Genomic DNA, 20,769 nt, shown 5'->3' with positions numbered 1-20,769 from the left:
TATCTCTAAATACTCCTCTCCAGTTGCATCCATTTTAATACAAAAGGTTTATCTATATTTCTCCATGAGTCTCTTGTTTGTGTATCTCTTGATGTATCTGCTTGTATTAATCAATTATGTATTTGCACCTCTCTCCATCTCTTAACTTGAGATGGATACAGAATATAATGTTTATTTTCAAATGTATTTCGCACTTTCTATCACGTTATTTCTATTCATCTATCTACCATCTCTATCAATATTTATCTGTCTTGTTTCTATGTCTATATCTATCCTCTATCTATTTTCAGACCTATTTGTGCACTAGCTGTCTTTTGTTTGAATGTCTCCCCCATCTCTGAATATATTTTCCCCAAAATGTTATGTCCTGCATTTGATTGTTCGTTGTTGTTTATTTGGAATCACATTATGATATCAGGCTGGATTTGGTGTCAGAGTGAAAATGAACAGATGCAAACTGAAATCCTTTTAGAGTTGCAGCCACTTCAGGGCATATTGGGCACATTAGTCATCTCTTATCTGACGCTTACTGCAGGGAGTCTGCCCTTCCACTTAACTCAAAGAGCTACTTGCATCCGCGTTCACTTTTTTTTTAGCAGAATGATGCATTCTTTAACATCACTAAAGAATGAAAGCCTCTGGATTTGGCAGGCACAATGCAGGAGTGGCACAATACATCTCGGCAAAGCCGTTGCTTCAGACACACTCTGATCTACTCTGAAATTTCCATAACTTATTTCTTCAACTCAGCTTCTTGTCGCCTCTCCCAGTGTTTAGATGTTCAATAGAATCCAAGTGGGAGGATGAGGTCCAGACCTGAGGTACAGACCTTTTGCGGGGGGAGAACCATTGACGGAGGTATCCCATGGCTTCCCATTTGAGGCCTGAGAAGGCTAATTTTCTGAGCTTCCCCTGCCGCAGAATCCCTTCTGTCAGCCTGAATATTGAGACTGCGCTAGAAATGACCCTTAAGTGGTCATTGGGTTGGTGTGTGTGTACATATGCTGCAGTAGTTTTTTTAAAAAGTCCTAAGACACATACTTTAGCTACAAGTGATGGCATGGCGACACAGTGGTGAGCACTGCTGTCTCACGGCCTTGGGTGACTGTATGGAGTTTGCGCATTCTCCCATCTGTGCGTGGGTTTCCTCTGGGTACTCCGGTTTCCTCCCACAGTCCAAAGATGTGCAGGTTAGGTGGATTGGTCATGCTAAATTGCCCTTAGTGTCCAAAATTGCCCTTTGTGTTGGGTGAGGTTGCTGGGTTATGGGGATAGGGTGGAGGTGTGGACCTTGGGTAGGGGCTCTTTCCAAGAGCCGGTGCGGATTTGATGGGCCGAATGGCCTCCTTCTGCACTGTAAATTCTATGAAAATTCAGAGGGTAGGTGCAGACTTGATGGGCGACTGACCTCCTTCTGCACTGTAGGGATTCTATGATAATCCACGATGATCAATTTGCCACCTCAGGGCTTCAATTGGGGCAAAGGTTGGCCAGCTGGCCTTAACTTTGGAGAGATTGGGATAGGCAGGAGCTCAGCGGGAAGGCCATCCGAGGAATTTTATAGCACCCCCCCACCCCAGAATGTAAAATTCCACCTTTGAATTCAAATGCCACATGGCAGCTGAGGGAATTTACATTCAAATAATGAATCCATTTGGAATAAAAAGCTAGTCTCAATAATGATAATGAAATATCAGATTGATATGATGACCCACCTGACTCACTAGTGTCCTGTAAGGAAGGAAATCTCCTTTCCTTACCTATCTAGCTTACATGTGACTCCAGATCCATATAAATGTGGTTGGCTCTTATTTGCCCAACAAAATGGTCTAACAAGCCATCCAGTCTTTTCAAACTGCCCCAATAAAGTCAAATAAGATAAAATTAGAGGGACCACCTGTCATTGACCTAGGCAGAGGAAATGATAATTATACATCCAACCCATTCAACATTTCAAAGTCCTCCTCACTAACATCTAGGGGTTTGGGCCCACAGACTAGTCAAGCAACAGCCTGACATCATCATATTCACTGAATCATACTTTACAGCCAATGCCCCAGACTCGAGCAGGACCAGCGCTGATTATGTCCTGGCTCACCGGCAGGGCAGGCCTAACAGTCGCGGCAATACTGTTGTATAGAATCAGGAGGGAATGACCCTGGGTGTCCTCAACATTGACACCACACCTCACGATATCAGGTCAAACATGCACAATAATATAATAATCTTTATTTTTGTCACAAGTAGGCTTACTGCAATGAAGTTACTGTGAAAATCCTCTTGTCGCCACATTCCGGCGCCTGTTCGGGTACACAGAGGGAGAATTCAGAATGTCCAATTCACCTAACAGGCATGTCTTTCAGGACTTGTAGGAGGAAACCGGAGCATCTGGAGGAAACCCACGCAGACACGCGGAGAACATGCAGACTCCGTACAGACAGTGACCCAAGTGGGGTCGAACCTGGGACCCTGGCGCTGTGAAGCAACAGTGCTAACCACTGTGCTACCGTGCCACCCTCCTTCTGAATGCACTCTCTCAAATGCTGAATCAGTACATCTTCATGTTGAAAATCACTTGAAACATGTCCTGATGGCAGCAAAGGCGCAGAATGTACTCATGTACTCTTTCTGGGTGACTTCAATGCCCAGAGCATCACTTTTGACTGAACTGTTTGAGCCCCTCTCCCAGACTGAGCTTGGAATATGTGGTGAGAAAATCAAAAAGAAGGAAAAACCTATTTGTCCTTGTTCTCGCCAATCTACCTGGCACCAATGCATCCATTCGTGGTGCTATTGCAGGAGTGAGCACTGCACAGTCCTTATGGAGATGGAAGTCCAGGCTTCATCTCCAGCTGTGCTAAATGCCCCAAATAGCTTGCAATTGCACATCCCTGAGGTGTTGTGGGTGATCAGCAGTAACAGGACTGTATTTACCAAAATTTGTAAATGCATAACCTAGCATTTCCTGCACTCTAGTAGGAAACCAGGGAACCGATCCTGGTTCTATGAGGAAGTAAAGGAGGATATGTCAGGAGCAGCACTAAGTATGCCTAAAAATGTAGTCAACTGTTGTAGAAGTTACAACAAATGACTGCATGCATATTAAATAGTGGAAACAAGAGATAATTATCCCACAATCAATGGATCAGATCAAAGCACTGCAGTTCTGCAACATTTGGCCACAAAGGTGGTGGACAATTAAACAACAAACTGGAGGAGGAAACTCCATAAACATCTCCATGCTCAATGATTGTATCTGAAGCCAGATGTGTCACCTGGATAATCCATCTTGACCATCTCCTGTGGTCCCCAATATTACAGATACGAATCTTCATCCAATTCAGTTCACTCCTGATTTGAAGACACAACTGAAGGTACTGGATACAGCAATGGTTAAATGGATCCTAACAGCATTCCAACTGTAGTGCTGACTGGTTTTGTACTCCAGAAATTGTTACGCCCCAAGCTAAGCTGTCCCTTTACAGTTACAACATTGACATCGCTCCAAAAGTCTGGAAATTTCCTGAGGTATGTCCCGATCTCAAAAAGCTGGACAAATCCAATCATGTCAATTATTGCCCCATCAATCATGAGCAAAGTAATGGAAGATGTCACCAATGCCATCAAATGACATCTTCCCCCTACACCTTGCTCACTCCGCTAGGTCCATCACAGTCTTGTCCAAACATGGACAAAAATGTTGAGTTGAGGTGAGAGTGACTGCCCTTGAGAACAATGTAGCATTTGACTATGCATGACATTAAGGTATCAATAGACTGAATGTGGCATTGCATAAGTTCCCCTCAAAGGTCACTGTCTTTTCTTGGAGCTATATCACTGCTCCTTCGCTGTCGGGTCAAAACCCTGGAACTCTCTCCCTCACAACCACTGTAGGTACATCACAGGACCTTCAGTGAATGAAGAAGGTAGTTCACCACCACCTTCTCCAGGATAATTGTGATGAGAAATAATTGCTGGCTTTGGCAATTCCATTCCATGAATGGATAAAATAAACTACCTTCCTGGCTCTTCATTGCTTTATTGAGGACAATCTGGGAAACACTTTGGGACATACTCTGTGCACCACAGTTTAAGAAGGATGTGAAGGCATTAGAGAGGGTGCAGAAAAGATGAACCAAAATGCTCCCAGGGATCAGGGACTTCAGTTACAAGGATATATAGGCTGGGGCTGTACTCCTTGGCGAAGAGAAGGTTGAGAGAAGATTTAATTGGAAATGTTTATAATCAGAAGATCTGGACAGAATACATAGGAAGGAACCTTCCTCACAGGGAGAAGGATTAGGAAGCAGAGGACATTGATTTAAGATGAATGGCAAAGGAATCAAAAGTGACAAGAGTGAAAAGAATCAAAAGTGCAGCTCGACGTTATGGTCTGGAATGCTATGCCAGAGAGTATGATGAAAGCAGATCAAGCGTGCCTTTTCAAAGCATATTGGATAGCTATCTGAAAACAAACGGTGGCATGGGAAAAGGGATTGGGACTGGCTGAGTTGTTCTTATAGGGAGCTGGCACAGACATGTCAGGCTGAATGTCCTCATTCTATGCAGTAACCATTCCATGATTCTGAGATATTCCTTACCTTAGAAGTACTCTATAAATAAAGGAATCTGCACACCCCAGTAGTTCTCTAATATCTCCCTGAAGTCATCATTCCTTATGTATGAATATAGATTAGGATTTATATAGCAAACTCAAGATATCCCAAAGCACTTTGCAGTGAAGTACTTATGAAGTGAGGTTGAAGTAGGAAAGGAAACAGTCAATTTTCACACAACATGCTCTCACAAACAAAAATGTGGCAATCTGATTTAGATTTGGTGCAGAGATAAATATTTTCCAAGAATAAGGGAGAATGAAAATGTGCAGGCCCTTTCTCCCCACCGATCAATAGTTATTCCGCAACCAAAATCGCCAATCTGTGAGCTGGTTGGGTACAAATGTGCTGCAATTTGAAGATGATGACACTTCAAAAGTATTTCCTTGGTTGTAAAACATTTTTTAAACTCCGAAGATCATTACAGGCTTTATATAAAGGCTAGTTCTTTTATTTTTTGTTCTTTAATTGTAATTCGCAGTGCTTAACTGAGAATCTGTTAACATGACAACCATCCTGGATACAGTTTATCAGCAATTTGAATCTTATGCACCATTAAATCCCTCCCTTGACCTAGCAGACTCCAATCTTGTAGACATCCCGGGCGTGATTCTCCATTAGCCGACGCCGAAATCTGGAAATGTGATTGGGCGGAGAATAGTTTCTGACGTCAAAATCGCAGTAGACACTGATTTGATGCCAAATTGCAATTCTCCGTCACCTCGAAAACGGCGTCAATGTGTTTCCCTCTGCACGTACAGTGGGCCCCGTTTGCATATCATTAGCGGGCCCGACCTGATACGCTCCAGGGCCTCTGCGATTCTCCGCCTCCAATGGGCCGAGTTCCCGACGGCGCAGTTCACTTGTGCTTTTAAAAATCGGGAGAAAGGGGTGGCGGCTGCTGAGGGAGAGAGAAGGGTTAGGGAAAGTGTCCAACATCGCCATAGTGTGCTGACAGTTGTGCCACCGGCACGGGGATTTCTGCCAGGGCTGGGGGGAGTAAGAATCGAGTGTGTTCCGTGGAATCGAGTGTGTTCCATGCGGCACCGTGCTAGCCCCTCAACGGTAGCGGAATCGGTCCAGGTGCGGCAGGTTTTTCTGTCATAAAAGCCCACAGATTCTCTGTTGGCGTCAACACTGAGTCTCAGAAAAGGAGAATCCAGCCCCCCATGTTGCAAGTTGTTTCTTAGCCTCCTGAGCAGCATAAAAATACTAAATAGGAATATGTAAATGATGGTCCAAATCCATCCCTTAGAAAATGCCAATTAAATATGTATATGCATCATACGTTAATTTATATTGACCAATCAGACACAGGATCCTCCTGATTTGCATGCATAGTTTCACATCAACCATGATGCATTTACTCAATAATTCACCACCGAAGTTCTGCATGCATTCCAGTTAAAGGAAATAAATACTTCAGGACATCTCAAGGCATTTTGCAACCAATCAAGTCCTTTTGGGAAGTGTAGTCAAGTGTAGGGAAGGGTGACTGCATTTTGTCCTGAAAGTAACAATGTGGACATGAATAGATCATTTGTTTTTGGATGGTGAATAAATATTGGCCAGGTCACCGGGAAGAACTCCCTTATATAGCACCCAGTGGTCTTTATAGGTCCACCGGGGCAGCCAGCAGAGCCTCTGTTTAAACCTAAAAAAGCACTCCTCCAACAGTAATGCATGCCCTCTATACTGCATAGAGGGGGCACCAATGTCAGCCTAGGTTTGCTTGCTGACAACTCTCAACCTTTTGCCTGAGAAGCAAAAGTGAAACCAGCTGTTCTACGGCCAGCACACTGTTTCAAATGTAATTCCAGTCGAAAGATACAATTTTCAAGAACTGGTCCGATTATCTTCTACTGTGTGGCAGGCTAAAGTTAAATAGAAATCCAGAGCAGTCAACAACATTTACTGTACTGTGTATAAATCATCAGCCTGGTAATCTTTTAGCCAATTGTAATGTTTATTGACAGGTCCATGATGCGTTTGTTGGAGTTGTATTTATTATCTGAGAGAAAAACGATACACCAAGAGAATAAAAGAGAGGGAGAAAGCTGAAAAGAGAGCAAGAGATAGAGATATCGAGCGAGAGGCACCAAAAGAGAGCAGGAGTCCGAGAGATAAAAATAGAGAGTAAGAGACATACTTGAGAGCAAGAGACAGACAGAACACAGAATTGTTACAAAGCAGAAGGAAGGCATTTGGCACTGGTTCTCTGAATGAACAATTTACCCAGTGCCATTCCCCAGTCTTCTCCTCATAACTCTGCATGTTCTTCCTTTTCAGATAAGTCCAATTCTCTTTTAAATACCTTGATTGAACCTGTGCCCACGACACTTTCATATTCCAGACCGTAACCCCTTGCTGCATGAAAAGGTTTTCCTCATGTCACTTGTCAATTACTTTAAACCTGTGCTCTCTTAGTCTTGATCCTTTCACGAGTGGGAACAGTTTCTCCCTATCTGTTCTATCCAGCCCTCTCATGATTTTGAATGCCTCACCAGATCTCCTCTCAGCCTTCCCTTCTCCAAAGAAAACAGTCCCAACCTCTCCAAGCTATCTCTATAACTGAAGTTCCTCATCCCTGGAACCATTCTCTTTTTTTAATTTACATTACCCAATTTTTTTTTTTCCAATTAAGGGGTAATTTAGTGTGGCCAATCCACCTACCCTGCACATCCTTGGGTTGTGGCGTGAAACCCTTTCAGACACGGGGAGAATGAGTAAACTCCACACGGACAGTGACCTAGGGCCGCGATTCAAACCTAGTCCTCAGCGCCGTAGGCACCAATGTTAACCATTGTGCCACATGCCACCCCCTGCAACCATTCTCATGAATCTTTTCTGCACTCCCTCCAATGCATTCATATTTTTCCTGAAGTGTGGTGCCTAGTACTGGATGTAATACTCCAGCTGAGGATGAATTAATGTCTTGTACAAGTTCAACGCAACCTTCTCTTGTACTCTATGCCCCTGTAATAAAGTCTAAGTTACTGGGATGGATTCTCCAGTTACCCAGCCGCGTGTTCCTTGGTGGTGTGCCATTCGCTGTCGGCGGGATTCTCTACTTCCGCCGCTTATCAATGGGATATCCCATTGAAGCCACCCCACACCACCGGGAAACCAGTGGGCAGGGGTGCACTGAGGGCAGTAACAGAGAATCCCAGTGGCCGGCCTCTGTATGCTTTATTAACCACTTTCTTAACCTGTCCAAACATTTTCAATGACATAAGTACAGGCCCTGTGCTCTTTCACGCCCTTTAGAGTTGTCCTTTTAATTTATTTTGTCTCCCTATGTACCTCCTACAAAAATGAATCACTTCACATTACTTCACATTGAACTTTATCTGCCTCCTGTGTGCCCATTCCATTAACCTGTCCATTAGAAGTTTTATACTATCCTTTTCAAGTTTAGGACCATAGATCCATAGAATTCCTACAGTGCAGAATGAGACTATTCGGCTCATCGAGCCTGCATCGACCCTCTAAAAGAGCACCTTGCCTTGGCCTACTCCTCTCCCATCCCCACAACCTAACCTGTATATTCTGAGACACTACGGGACAATTTAGCATAGCCAATCCACCCAGCCTGCACATCTTTGGACTGCAAATTTTCAGAAATCATCTGCGAATGTAGAAAAAAGAAATTTTGTTCATGGGATGTGGGTGTGGCTGGCTGTGTCAACACTTATCACCCAACCCTGAGGGTATTTAAGAGTAAACCACATAGCTGTGGGTCAAGAGTTACATGTAGGCCAAACCAGGTCAGGACGACAGATTTCCTTTCCTAAAGGACATTAGTGAGCCAGGTAGAGCTTTTTTTAAAATTACAATCATTTCATGGTTATCATCAGACTTTTAATTCTTTATTGAATTAAAAATTCTCCATCTTCGATGATGGGATTCGAACACAGGTCCACAGGGCAATATCCTGGCTCTCTGGATTACTAGTCCAGCAGCAATACCACTACGTCAACGCCTCCCTTATTATACTCTAGACACCAAGATCCAAGTCATATACATCATGATATATGTAAAGTAGAGCAAGGGTCCAAAATACTGACTCCTGGGGAACTCCACTACAAACCTTCCTCCAGGTTGAAAAACATCCATTAATCACTGCTCTCTCCTTCCTGTCGCTCAAACAATTTCCCATCTACATTGCTACTGTTCTTTAAATTCCATGAGCAATAACTTTGCTCACAAGCCTGCTGTTTCAATGGGTTAAATGAATTTTGGAAGTTCAGGTAGACCACATTAACAGCATTGCCCTCACCAATCCTTTCTGTTACATAGAATCATAGAATTCACAGTGCAGAAGGAGGCCATTCGGCCCATCAAGTCTGCACCGGCCCTTACAAGAGCACCCTACTGAAGCCCACGTATCTACCCTATCCCAGTAACCCCCACTTAACATTTTTTGGACACTAAGGGCAATTCAGCATGGCCAATCCACCTAACCCGCACATCTTTGGACTGTAGGAGGAAACCGGAGCACCCGGAGGAAACCCACGCAGACACGGGGAGAATGTGCAGACTCCGCACAGACAGTGACCCTGCCGGGATTCGAACCTGGGACCCTAAAGCTGTGAAGCAACTGTGCTAGCCACTATGCTACCGTGCTGCCCTTACTTCTTCAAAATACTCCAAATTAGCTCCGCACAATTTTCCCTTACCAAATCTGTGCTGGTTTTCTTTAATTAACCCACATTGGTCAAGTGACTATTAATGTTATTCCCAAATTGTTGTTTCTAGACGTTTTCCCACTACCAAAGTTAAACTGCCTGGGCTGTAGTTGCTGGGTTTATCTTTACAATTTTTTGAACATGGGTGTAATGTTTGCAATTCTTCAGTCCTCTGGCCCCTTGTGTCTAAGGAAGATTCGAAAATCATGACGTGTGCCTCTGGAATTTCCACTCTCATTGCTCTCCAAATACGTGGATACATTCCATCTGGTTCTGGTGCTTTATCGACTTTAGGTATAGATGGCCTATCTAATACCTCCTTACCCATTTTCAATCCTTGTCGTGCATTAATTACCCCTGTTTCACCATTTCCTTGGTGGTGCCTTCTCCCTTGGTAAAGACAGATGCAAAGTATTCATTTAGCTCAGCTACTCTCCCTGCTTCAAAGTGTAAATCCTTTTTAGTCCCTAATCAGCTCCACTTCTCTTCTTACCCCTTTTTACTATTTATATGCCTGTAGAAGACTCTGATATTCCCTTTTATGATAGCTGCCATTTTCTTTTCAGAGAGAGAAAGGGACAGAGATACTGAGAGAGACAACAAGAGACAGAGATCTGCAGCTCGATAACGAAAGAGAGGCATCAAGAGTTAGAGATAGAGAGAAAGTGACAGAGATTCTGTGAGAGAGAGGCATACAGAGATAGGGAGAAAGCAACAGATCATGAAAGAGCAGGTGAGCTACAGATAGAGAGCAAGAACCAAACTGAAAGAGAAAGACACACACAGATAGAGATCTCGAGCTAGAGATTTTGAGAGAGAGAGAGAGCAAGATACACAGGGTGCTACAGATAACAGGAGACAAAGACAGGGAAAGAGTGAGGCAAAGAGTTACCGAGAGGGAACACGAGACTGACAGAGAGCAAGAGACAGAGATACCGAGAAAGAGACAGCGATACAGATAAAAAGCAAAATAGGTGGTTTGTCATATGGTGCTGTGCAATATGAAGACATTAACTACTGCCAGTAGCATTAAATAGATAAGAACTGTGGAAATCCATGCAAGGTGTTCAGGGTTTTATTGTAAAGACTGAGATCAAAACTGTCCTTTTCCTTTCAGAAAGGGGTTAATTTACAGCTTTCATGATGCTTTTTGTTATCTCACCACTTCAACGGCAATGATCGAAAGCAAGGGCGAGAGAAAGAGAGAAACAGATAGAAAGCAAGGGAGTGAGAGTGAGAGAAAGCAGGTACCAGAGATACAGATAGAAAGCAAGGGAGATACTGAGAGCAAGAGATTGAGACAGAAATACCAAGAGATTGAGGCAGCGAGATACCCAGAGAGCAAAAAACAATGAAAATATCAGAAGCATATAGATACTAAGATCAAGATAGATACCAAAAGAGCAAGAGAGACATTCTGAAAGTAAGAAACAGTGAGATAGACACCGAGAGAAAAGGATAGAGAGATAAAAAGATACTGAGTTAGGAAGCAGAGGAGAGAGCCATGGAGAGCCGAAGAAACCCAGACACCAAGAAAGAACAAAAGTTCCTGAGGGACAAAAGGTACCCAGAGAGTGCAAGAGACAGTGAGAAAACGAGTCACACCAGCAGTGACGGTAACTGAGACTGAAAGAGAGTGATGAACTGGACCAGGATGACCAAATAGAGATAAACTGAAGACAAAAAAATTGAAGAGAGAGGGTGACGAGAGCAAACCGAGAGACAGTAAGAAAAAGAAACAGTTTGGGGTGGGGTTGAGAGAAGGAGGCAGAGGGTGAAGTGAGAGAGATGGGTACAGAGAGATTAGGGAAATACAGGCTAGGTGCAAGGAAGGGAAGAGACGGATTGACACAAAGATAAGTGAATATATAGGCATGAGCGGGATGACACCTTGAAAAGAGAAACAATAGAATTTCCAATCAGTAGCCGGAATTCACAACCCCCAAACAAAGACTCCGATCACCGATAGGTTTCATCAGGCGTGGAACGGCGGCATTCCCATTGGCCACAGAGGTGGAGCGAATCTAACGGAGAGGTGAGGCTTTAAATCAAGAGACTCCTCGCATATCTCAGGAGAGAGAGAGAGGAGAGCCGCGCCGCTCCGCTGTAACTGCAACAACAAAAGAAAACACACACACAGCACCGAGCCCAACCTGCACCATGGACTCCACAATCTTTCAGATCATCATCGACGAGTTTGATCCCAACTGCAGCCTGATAGATATTTTCCGGGACCACTATTACTATGAACCTGAGCCCATCCCTGCCGTGGACCTCACTGGTAGGGCAATGTAACTAACCCCCGGCAAGACATTGTGGATTCAACTTTTAGCTTGTCTTTGTTTTATTTTCCTCCTTCCCATTGCCCTTCTGGTTTTAATTCTAAATATTGTTTTTTTTTTAATAACTCCGTCCCCAGGTATTTATTGCAATTCGACAACCGATCAGATAGGAACTTGTTGGCCGAGGACAAACGCGGGACAGCTTGTGGCCAGACCCTGCCCAGAGTTCTTCAATGGGATTAAGTACAATACCACAAGTAAGAAGTCTTTTTTCATTTTGTGAAGAAACTTGCCAAGTAATATTAGCATCATGCTCTGGAAACGTAATTGTAAAGGCTCATTGAGACGGTGTAGATTTTGTGCTCCATCTTGGCTGGGCTTGCAGCATATTTTTAATGTGTGTGGTGGGGGGGGGGGGGGGGGGGGGCATGCTTTTAATTTTCTAGACAGATTTTTTTCTTTCTCTCCTGGTTTGTTCGGTTTTTGAGTCTGCGGCTAATGGCGTCTTTCACGTGAATGTTTTCTGTGTGAATTCGCTTTGTGGAATCTGCATTTTGTGTTTTCTTTGGTTTATAAAAGAAAAGTGTGAAGTTGGAAACGAGTAAATGGGAAGTTGGCCTTTAGAGGAAGCGGGGAGGAGGAATCGGAATGTATATGTGACTTCTGCCCCCTCTCTGTGCTACTGTGAGGGGTGGCTCGTCCACCCCCCCCCTCCTGTCGTCCGCTGAAGTGAACGGGCTGTCACTGTGTATCCTCGCTCACTGGCTCACTTAAAGGGTCGTCGCATCCTCAAAGTTTGGTTGCCAAAGCTTGTTTTCTTAAACTTGCGTTTTACTTCACGCTGTGGCAACGCGAAGGTGTGATGTGCGTTTAGAAATGTTTAATGGCGACTTGTCAGGGGTGTTCACAATGGCGAGGCGTTCTGATGAAGTGAAGGGAAGCCCATTGCCAATGGCAGGTGGGTCAGTAACCAAGGGAGGCAGGTTTAGAGATAATTGGCTGAGGGAAGGCGCCAGTTCGTGCCATCACAGCAAGCTCTTCTGATCTTGAATGCACTGCTTGAAAGGATGGAGCTTTCACAATGGGATTGGAAATGTGTTTGAAAAGGGGAAAAAAGTATAAGGCTTTATACAAAGACCAGCGGGTGATGGGGAGTCGGATGAGCTGGCACACGCACAAAGGCCAAACAGTCTCCTCCTGTGCTACACTCTACCTCCTCTGCATCATGAAAATGTCCGCCTGCCAGTTGTGTGCAATTTTATTAAGCTGCTAAGGCAGGGAGGGCATTTATGGTTCTCCTTTACCCTGAGTGTTTTTGAAAGATTAATGGGATGTGGAACTCGCCGCCTGAAAGGTTGGTAGAGGCAGAAACTCTCACCACATTTAAATAGGGCCTGGATATCCATTGTGTAAGAATACAGACCAAGTGCCGGAAGGTGAGATTAGGCTGGGTGAGCTCTACATTGACCAGCACGGAAACTCTGGGCCGAACGGCCATCCTCTATATTGTAAGTTTTCAATTATTCTGATGACCAAGTGTGCAAATTCTAACACCCCCCCCCTTTGGCAGCTAGAGGTTATCTGCTCATCAGGTGAGATGATATGTGTATCTCAAAGCACGAACATTGGCATGGTCACAGTGATAGGTCAACACTGCTGTTGATGTGACCTTAGAAATCAATGGGTAAATATTTAGAACTTTTCAAGATGCTGCGTCACCTACTACCTTAATGCAGGATTTGGTTTAATGAGTTAATGCCGACAAAAAAATAGTCAATAGAGGAGATTCATATGGGAGTGAGACCACTAAATTGAAAGAGATCACAGAGAGCAAGACAGGTAGACTGACATTGAGTGAGGAATGGAGAGAAGGGACAGTAATTGAGAGTATTTTCCTGTTCTCCTGTCAGTGCATGCATTTACTGGCTACAATGCCTGTTGCAATGTGTTAATGCAGTCACATTATATCATAGCTTTTGAACTGGCTCTTAATTTCAAATTTTGCATTGTACGAAAGCAGTTTCGTGAGACAAACATCAAAAACTTGACTTTATTTGGTTTGAATTTTGAGTGGAAGCCTGAAATGTACTGAGATTGCTGACAAAACAACAATTACATTCTAAAATAAAAGCAAAATGCTGTGGACCTTAAATAAAACAGAAAATTCTGGAAAAACTCAGAAGGTCTGGCAGCATCTATGGTGAGAGAAACAGAGTTAACATTTCGAGTCTGTACTGAAGAAAAGTCATACGCATTTGAAATGTTAATTGTTTCTCTCTTCACAGACGTTGGGTTTTTCCAGTATTTTCTGCTTTTCTAACAGTTGCATTCTGGTTGGCATGAACCAAACAAAAATCAGTCTTTCCCGTATCTGGATGAGGAAGCAACAGGAAAGTCTGTAGAAACCTGGATTCTTCAGTTTCATGAAAGAAAAGAATGACTGAGGACATGACATTTAATCACCTGGAGTGAATCCATAATCAATTTTATACCATGCACTGTTATTATTTTTGTTTGTTTGAATGATGCAGTGTAAAAGTGTTCGCAAATTCACTGTGAGCCCATTTCACACCACCAATGTAAATTAATTTCACCTTCCTCTTTTTCCGGTGAAGCTAGAATTGTACTTCAAATGAAACTGTGACAATAAGACCAGGGGCGCAGATTTGGAATGGTGAAACATAAATTTAGGAACACCATTTAGGATGCTTTGATGGAGGGACTGTGTTTTTTTATTGTCAAGATAAACTAAAAAGGCGAAATGACATGTGCTATATAATTAACTTCAATTTCCCCTGGATAAGAGATGCTGGAAATCTGCCAAATTTCGTACTCTTGATTCCCATCAAGCGACCCTAATAGAAAGTGCAAATGTAAAGCTCCCGGGAAGGCAGTATCAGGAGAGCTTGATGCTCATCACAGCAAGTGCTTGCATTTATCCTGAAATTTTAATGTAAGAAATATCCCAAAGTATTTTGCAAATGCAGAATGCTGAAAGAGAACAGAGAGTGTAAGTAGTCACGCTCCCTGAATTGAGATGAAGAATGAATCCTCAATAAGATAGTGCAGGGCAGCTAATAGAATGGAGTCAGACCAATTGAGGCAGCAGCTTGAGGGGAAATACAGTTTTTAAAAAAATATTATTAGTACTGGCAAATTATGTCTCCATACATTTAAGTTCAATATCTTTGTAGCTTTGTGTATTTTTTGTTGTTGCAAATTTTAGTTTCTGATCGTTTCTGCTCATATAGATTTCCAAAGGCATTCACTGTCCTCCTCGATCTTGAGCCCAGATGCGCAGTATTGGTAGACGCTTCAAACAAGAGTTGACGCTACAATTCAGCTCGATCTGCACAAAGGGACACAGAAACTGCAGTAATCCATTTGGTTCCTCCAGCATCTTCAGCCGTTTAGTTAATTGGTGGTTGATTTGATCCATATCACTTCATATATTTGCCTAACAAAAATCCATCAATCTCAACAACCTTTCTTGGAAGGCTGTTCCAAATACACACTTTACAGCAGGAGTAACCGGATAGCCGTCAGACAGGATTGCTTCCCCTTCCATTCCCTCAAGCTTGTGGTGTTGAGACCAATTGCACAAACCAGCTTCCCATAGCAACAGAGGTCAGCTGGCGCGGCACAATCTGAAGCTGGGACCTCTCTGACCTGGGCAGACCAGTGTCAACAAAGCTACTGGGAATAACGTAAATGTTAGTTTAATAGGGCACAGCCACTATATCACTTCCACTATATCACTTCCTTCCAAGACACTATTTACTAAGATGTATGGAAAAACATACAAAAATAATAACAATCTTTATTATTGACATAAGTATGCTTACATTGGCACTGCAATAAAAAGGACAAATAAAGATCACTTGGTCTATCAAGCTTATTCCATCAAGATAACAATACCATCATGTACACCACTCACCCTCCCCACACCATATAATCACTGGAGAGGCCAGGCACACAATAGGAAATAAAAACATGTGGCTGGTTCAGGGATAGCTCGAGGAAGTTTATCTGATTCAAAGTAATCAAAGCTCAAGGATTTATTAGATGTCCAAAGCTCCTCAGAATAACAAATAACTAATAACCAACCATCTATAATTGGACATGTGCTCATCCCTCATCAAGTGCCTGCTGGAAGGACTTACTGAGTTGATGTCTTGGCAGTTCATTCCAGACAGTGACAATTCTCTGTGAAAAGCATTACTTCTTGGCATCTCAGCTCACTCTTTTACTTCCTACCTTTTTGTGGTGCCCTCTAGTCATTTCAAATAACCTAATGGAGCTGGATCCAAATCCTTCATCATCTTAAAACATTCTCAATCATTATTTGAAGTCTACAGGATGCGACCACTATCATCGGGTCTAAAAAGTTAATAGCCCTTGTGTGCGGCCCTGGGGACCAAAGATTCAATGCAGGCTGCATGTAAACATCATTTGGGCAGCACGGTAGCACAAGTGATTAGCACTGTGGCTTCACAGCGCCAGGGTCCCAGGTTCGATTCCCCGCTGGGTCACTGTCTGTGCGGAGTTTGCACGTTCTCCCCGTGTGTGCGTGGGTTTCCTCCGGGTGCTCCGGTTTCCTCCCACAGTCCAAAGACGTGCAGGTTAGGTGGATTGGCCATGCTAAATTACCCGTAGTGTCCATAAGGGTTGGGAGGGGTTATTGGGTTGCGGGGATAAGGTGGAAGTGAGGGATTAATGTGGGTCGGTGCAGACTCGATGGGCCGAATGGCCTCCTTCTGCACTGTATGTTCTATGTAATCTATGTAATCATGCTGTCTGATAATTTAGATAACAACCGCCATAGAATCCTGACAGTGCAGACGGACACCTTTCAGCCCATCAGGTCTGCACTGACCCTTCAAAAAAGCACACCACCCAGGCCCACTCCCCTACCCTAGCCTCGTAACCCCACCTAACTTTTGGACAAGGGTTGGACAATTTATCATGGCCAATGCACCAATGCACCTAACCTGCACATCTTTGAACAGTGGGAGGAAACCAGAGCACCCATGGGAAGCCCTCGCAGACATGGGGAGAAAGTGAAAACTCTGCACAGTCGCCCAAGGTTGGAATCAAACCTGGGTCGCTGGTGCTGTGAGGCAGCACTGCTAACCACTGTGCCACCTGAATAATTGCATGCAATCCAGTACTGAACATGCTGCTGACTGTGATCGCCTCAGCTGAGGATCCAAGTTCAGACCAGGCTAGCAGCATGTTAAAGCTAGAATGCACCTCCTTAAAGGAAAGGCGCATATTCTGGCTGTAGCCGGTAATGGAATTCACTGACCTACAGGAAGTGAAGCTGCCACAACATGACAGAGAGTACTGTCCCAATGGGTCCTGATGGGGTCCCTGGTCATTCACTCCGATCCTAAATGGGCCAACTGGCGGGTGTGTTCTCAGACATCTTCTACTTCTCCCTACTCCGTTCCGAGGTTCCCACCTACTTCAAGAAGACCACCATCATATCAGTGCCAAAGAAGAACCACGCAACGTGCCTCAATGACTACCATCAGGTGGCCTTGACATCTATCATTATGAAATGCTTTGAGAGGTTGGTCATGAGACACATCCATCCATACTCGCAGGATGCCTTGATCCACAGCAATTTACATACCACCACACCCAGTACACAGCATACGCCATCTCCATACGACCATAAGACATAGGAGTGGAAGTAAGGCCATTCGGCCCATCGAGTCCACTCCACCATTCAATCATGGCTGATTTCAACTCCATTTACCTGCTCTCTTTCCATATCCCTTAATTCATCAAGAAATCAAGAATTTATCAACTTCTGTCTTAAAGACACTCAACGTCCCGGCCTCCACCGCCCTCAGTGGCAATGAATTCCACAGACCCACCACTCTCTGGCTGAAGAAATTTCTCCTCATCTCTATTCTAAAGTGACTCCCTTTTTTCTAAGGCTGTGCCCCCGGGTCCTAGTCTCCCCTGCTAATGGAAACAACTTCCCTACGTCCACCCTATCTAAGCCATTCATTACCTTGTAAGTTTCTATGAGATCTCCCCTCAACCTCCTAAACTCCAATGAATATAATCCCAGGCTCCTCAGACGTTCATCGTATGTTAGGCCTACCATTCCTGGGATCATCCGTGTGAATCTCCGCTGGACCCGCTCCAGTGCCAGTATGTCCTTCCTGAGGTGTGGGGCCCAAAATTGCTCACAGTATTCTAAATGGGGCCTAACTAATGCTTTATAAAGCTTCAGAAGTACATCCCTGCTTTTATATTCCAAGCCTCTTGAGATAAATGACAACATTGCATTTGCTTTCTTAATTACGGACTCAACCTGCAAGTTTACCTTTAGAGAATCCTGGGCTAGGACTCCCAAGTCCCTTTGCACTTCAGCATTATGAATTTTGTCACCGTTTAGAAAATAGTCCATGCCTCTATTCTGTTTTCCAAAGTGCAACACCTCACACTTGCCCACGTTGAATTTCATCGGCCATTTCTTGGACCACTCTCCTAAACTGTCTAAATCTTTCTGCAGCCTCCCCACCTCCTCCATACTACCTGCCCCTCCACCTATCTTTGTATCATCAGCAAACTTAGCCAGAATGCCCCCAGTCCCGTCATCTAGATCGTTAATATATAAAGAGAACAGCTGTGGCCCCAACACTGAACCCTGCGGGACACCATTCGTCACCAGTTGCCATTCCGAAAAAGAACCTTTTATCCCAACTCTCTGCCTTCTGCCTGACAGCCAATCGTCAATCCATGTTAGTCCCTTGCCTCGAATACCATGGGCCCTTATTTTACTCAGCAGTCTCCCGTGAGGCACCTTATCAAAGGCCTTTTGATAAGGTGCCTCACCTGGCCATACACTCATCCATGGAGCATCTCGATAACAAGGACTCCTACGTCAGACTCCTATTCATTGACAACAGCTCCACCTTCAATACCATTGTCCCAGGCAAGCTTATATCAAAACTTCAAAAGCTAGGACTTGGCGCCTCCCTCTGCAACTGGATCCTCAACTTGCTGACCCATAGACCACAATCAGTAAGAATAAACAACAACACCTCCTCCACAACAGTCCTCAATATCAGGGCCCCAGAAGGCTGAATACTTAGCCTCCTACTATACTCCCTATACACAAACGACTGTGTGGCAAAATGTGGCTCCAACTGCATCTACAAGTTAGCTGATGACATGACCGTAGTGGGTCGGATCTCGAACAACAATGAGTCAGAGCATGGGAGGAAGATAGAGAACCTAGTGGCGTGGTGTAACAACAACAATCTCTTCCTCAACGTCAGTGGCATGGTGTAACAACAACAATCTCTCCCTCAAAATCAGCAAAACTAAGGAGCTGGTCATTGACTTCAGGAAGCAAAGTATAATTAACACCCCTGCCTGCATCAATGGTGCCGAGGTGGGGATGGTTGACACCTTCAAATTCCTAGGTGTGCACATCACCAACAATCTGTCATGATCCACCCACGTTGATGCTACGACCAAGAAAGCAGAACCGTGCCTGTACTTCCTCAAGAAACTAAGGAAATTTGGCATGACCATAGTGGTCTACATTGGCTCTTACCAATGCTTACAGATGCACCATAGAAAGCATCCTACCTGGCTGCATCACAGCTTGGTATGGCAACTGTTTGGCCCAAGACCGTAAGAAACTTCAGAGTCATGAACACAGCCCAGTCCATCAAGTGAACCCACCTCCCGTCCATTGACTCTGTCTACACCTACCGCTGCCTTGGAAAAGCGGGCAGCATAATCAAAGACCCCTCCCACCTCGGTCATTCTCTCTTTCAACCTCTTCCATCGGGCAGAAGATAGAAAAGTCTGAGAACCCACAGTAACAGGAACAGGTTCAAAAGCAGCTTCTTCCCTGCTGTTACCAGATCCAATCCAATCCAAATTTTCTGATGCAACATTCGAGGCCCTGGTTCAGGAGGGTCACATGTGGAGAGATATCCTATATCCACAGCGAACCAAGAGGTCCTTTGGAAAAGTATTAAGAGGGCAATGGGAACATACAGCCACGTGGGTAAATGCAAATAATGGGCTGGATTCTCCGGTTTCCGACGCCGAAATCGCGTTTGGCGACAGGCCAGAGAATCCAGGTTTTTAACCGAATCGGGGGCGTTGCAGGCCGCCGCCATGCATATGCGCGGCCACGGACACGGCAATTCTCCGGGGTGTATTGGCAACTAGAGCCGGGTGCTCTACGCTGTCTTCCTGCTAGGCCCCAACAAAACGGGGAATCGGTGGCCGTTTTGCACCTATTTTCACAGTTCCCACGCTGGCATGGGGTCATAGCCCCAGAATCGGAGAATCCAGCCCACTGTGTTCAGAAGAATCTGAGTGTAGTGCCATAATGAGCTCAATGATTTCACACAAGTAGTTAGGACTAGTAAATCAACCGTCAAGTGCAACTTGCAACTGAACTGCAAACCTCATGCACTGCTCTATCCACCACATCTACACTCCTTCTCCAACCAGATGCAGACAATCTCAATCTGTCATGAATCACACCTCACATTCTTAGCTTTATCTCATCCTCGTGCAATTAGAACATCTACATCTCACAGCTTGCACACATTTCCAGCTATCTCCCAATTTCAAGGCACCTCACTCACCAACACACCCATCTGCCTTGCAGACATGGTAGAGTAGGAGAAAATTGGCCACGGATAGGCATGGCTAAATGTCTTCAATCCCATGGAGGAGACAAATCATTATTACAGCAGTCATTGCTAAGGTTCTGGTCTGCGGCAGGGCTGAGATATTAGAAGATGACAATATTCTCCTACTTAATCCTCCTCCTTGCATCCTACTTCCCTCTCATCTCTCAATCTCTTTCCATGCCGAGAAACATATCAGCCATGATTGAATGGCGGAGCAGATTTGATGCGCCAAATGGCCTAATCCTGCTCCTATGTCTCACCGTGCAATCATGCAGCTCCTGCATTCCCTCGCTTCATAACCCCGCCTCTGCAACTCTACCCTTTTGCCTTTCTTCTTTAAGATACCTACAAACTTTCACCTGGTCAGGCACTGATGCGTACATGCCAAGGGGAGGTGGACTCCTATGATGAAAACACATGGTTACTGGCCTCTCTCTCCCAGCCACCAAACCAGATACCAGGGGCTGGATTCTCCGCCGGCGGGATGCTCCGCTTTGCC

The 20,769-nt window shown here is 44.5% G+C and overlaps 1 protein-coding gene across 2 annotated transcripts in view; it reads left to right on the top strand.

The window, feature by feature from the left end:
- LOC140385748 (corticotropin-releasing factor receptor 2) overlaps positions 1–20,769 on the top strand; it is a 391,042-nt gene that overhangs the window by 103,532 nt on the left and 266,741 nt on the right. Inside the window, exons 1-2 of one of the 2 annotated variants that reach the window (XM_072468215.1) lie at positions 11,181–11,585; positions 11,724–11,843. In XM_072468215.1, coding sequence (XP_072324316.1) covers positions 11,465–11,585; positions 11,724–11,843 — 241 coding nt within the window. In that variant the 5' untranslated portion in view covers positions 11,181–11,464. Of the gene's footprint in view, positions 1–11,180; positions 11,586–11,723; positions 11,844–20,769 lie in introns of those variants that run through there. The other variant, XM_072468214.1, reaches the window with a different exon arrangement.

This window comes from Scyliorhinus torazame, chromosome 11 (genome assembly GCF_047496885.1).
Source record: "Scyliorhinus torazame isolate Kashiwa2021f chromosome 11, sScyTor2.1, whole genome shotgun sequence".
NCBI classification, from domain to species: domain Eukaryota; kingdom Metazoa; phylum Chordata; class Chondrichthyes; order Carcharhiniformes; family Scyliorhinidae; genus Scyliorhinus; species Scyliorhinus torazame.
Note: the sequence above shows the minus strand (reverse complement) of the source record. Positions and strands in the feature narration are given on the sequence as shown.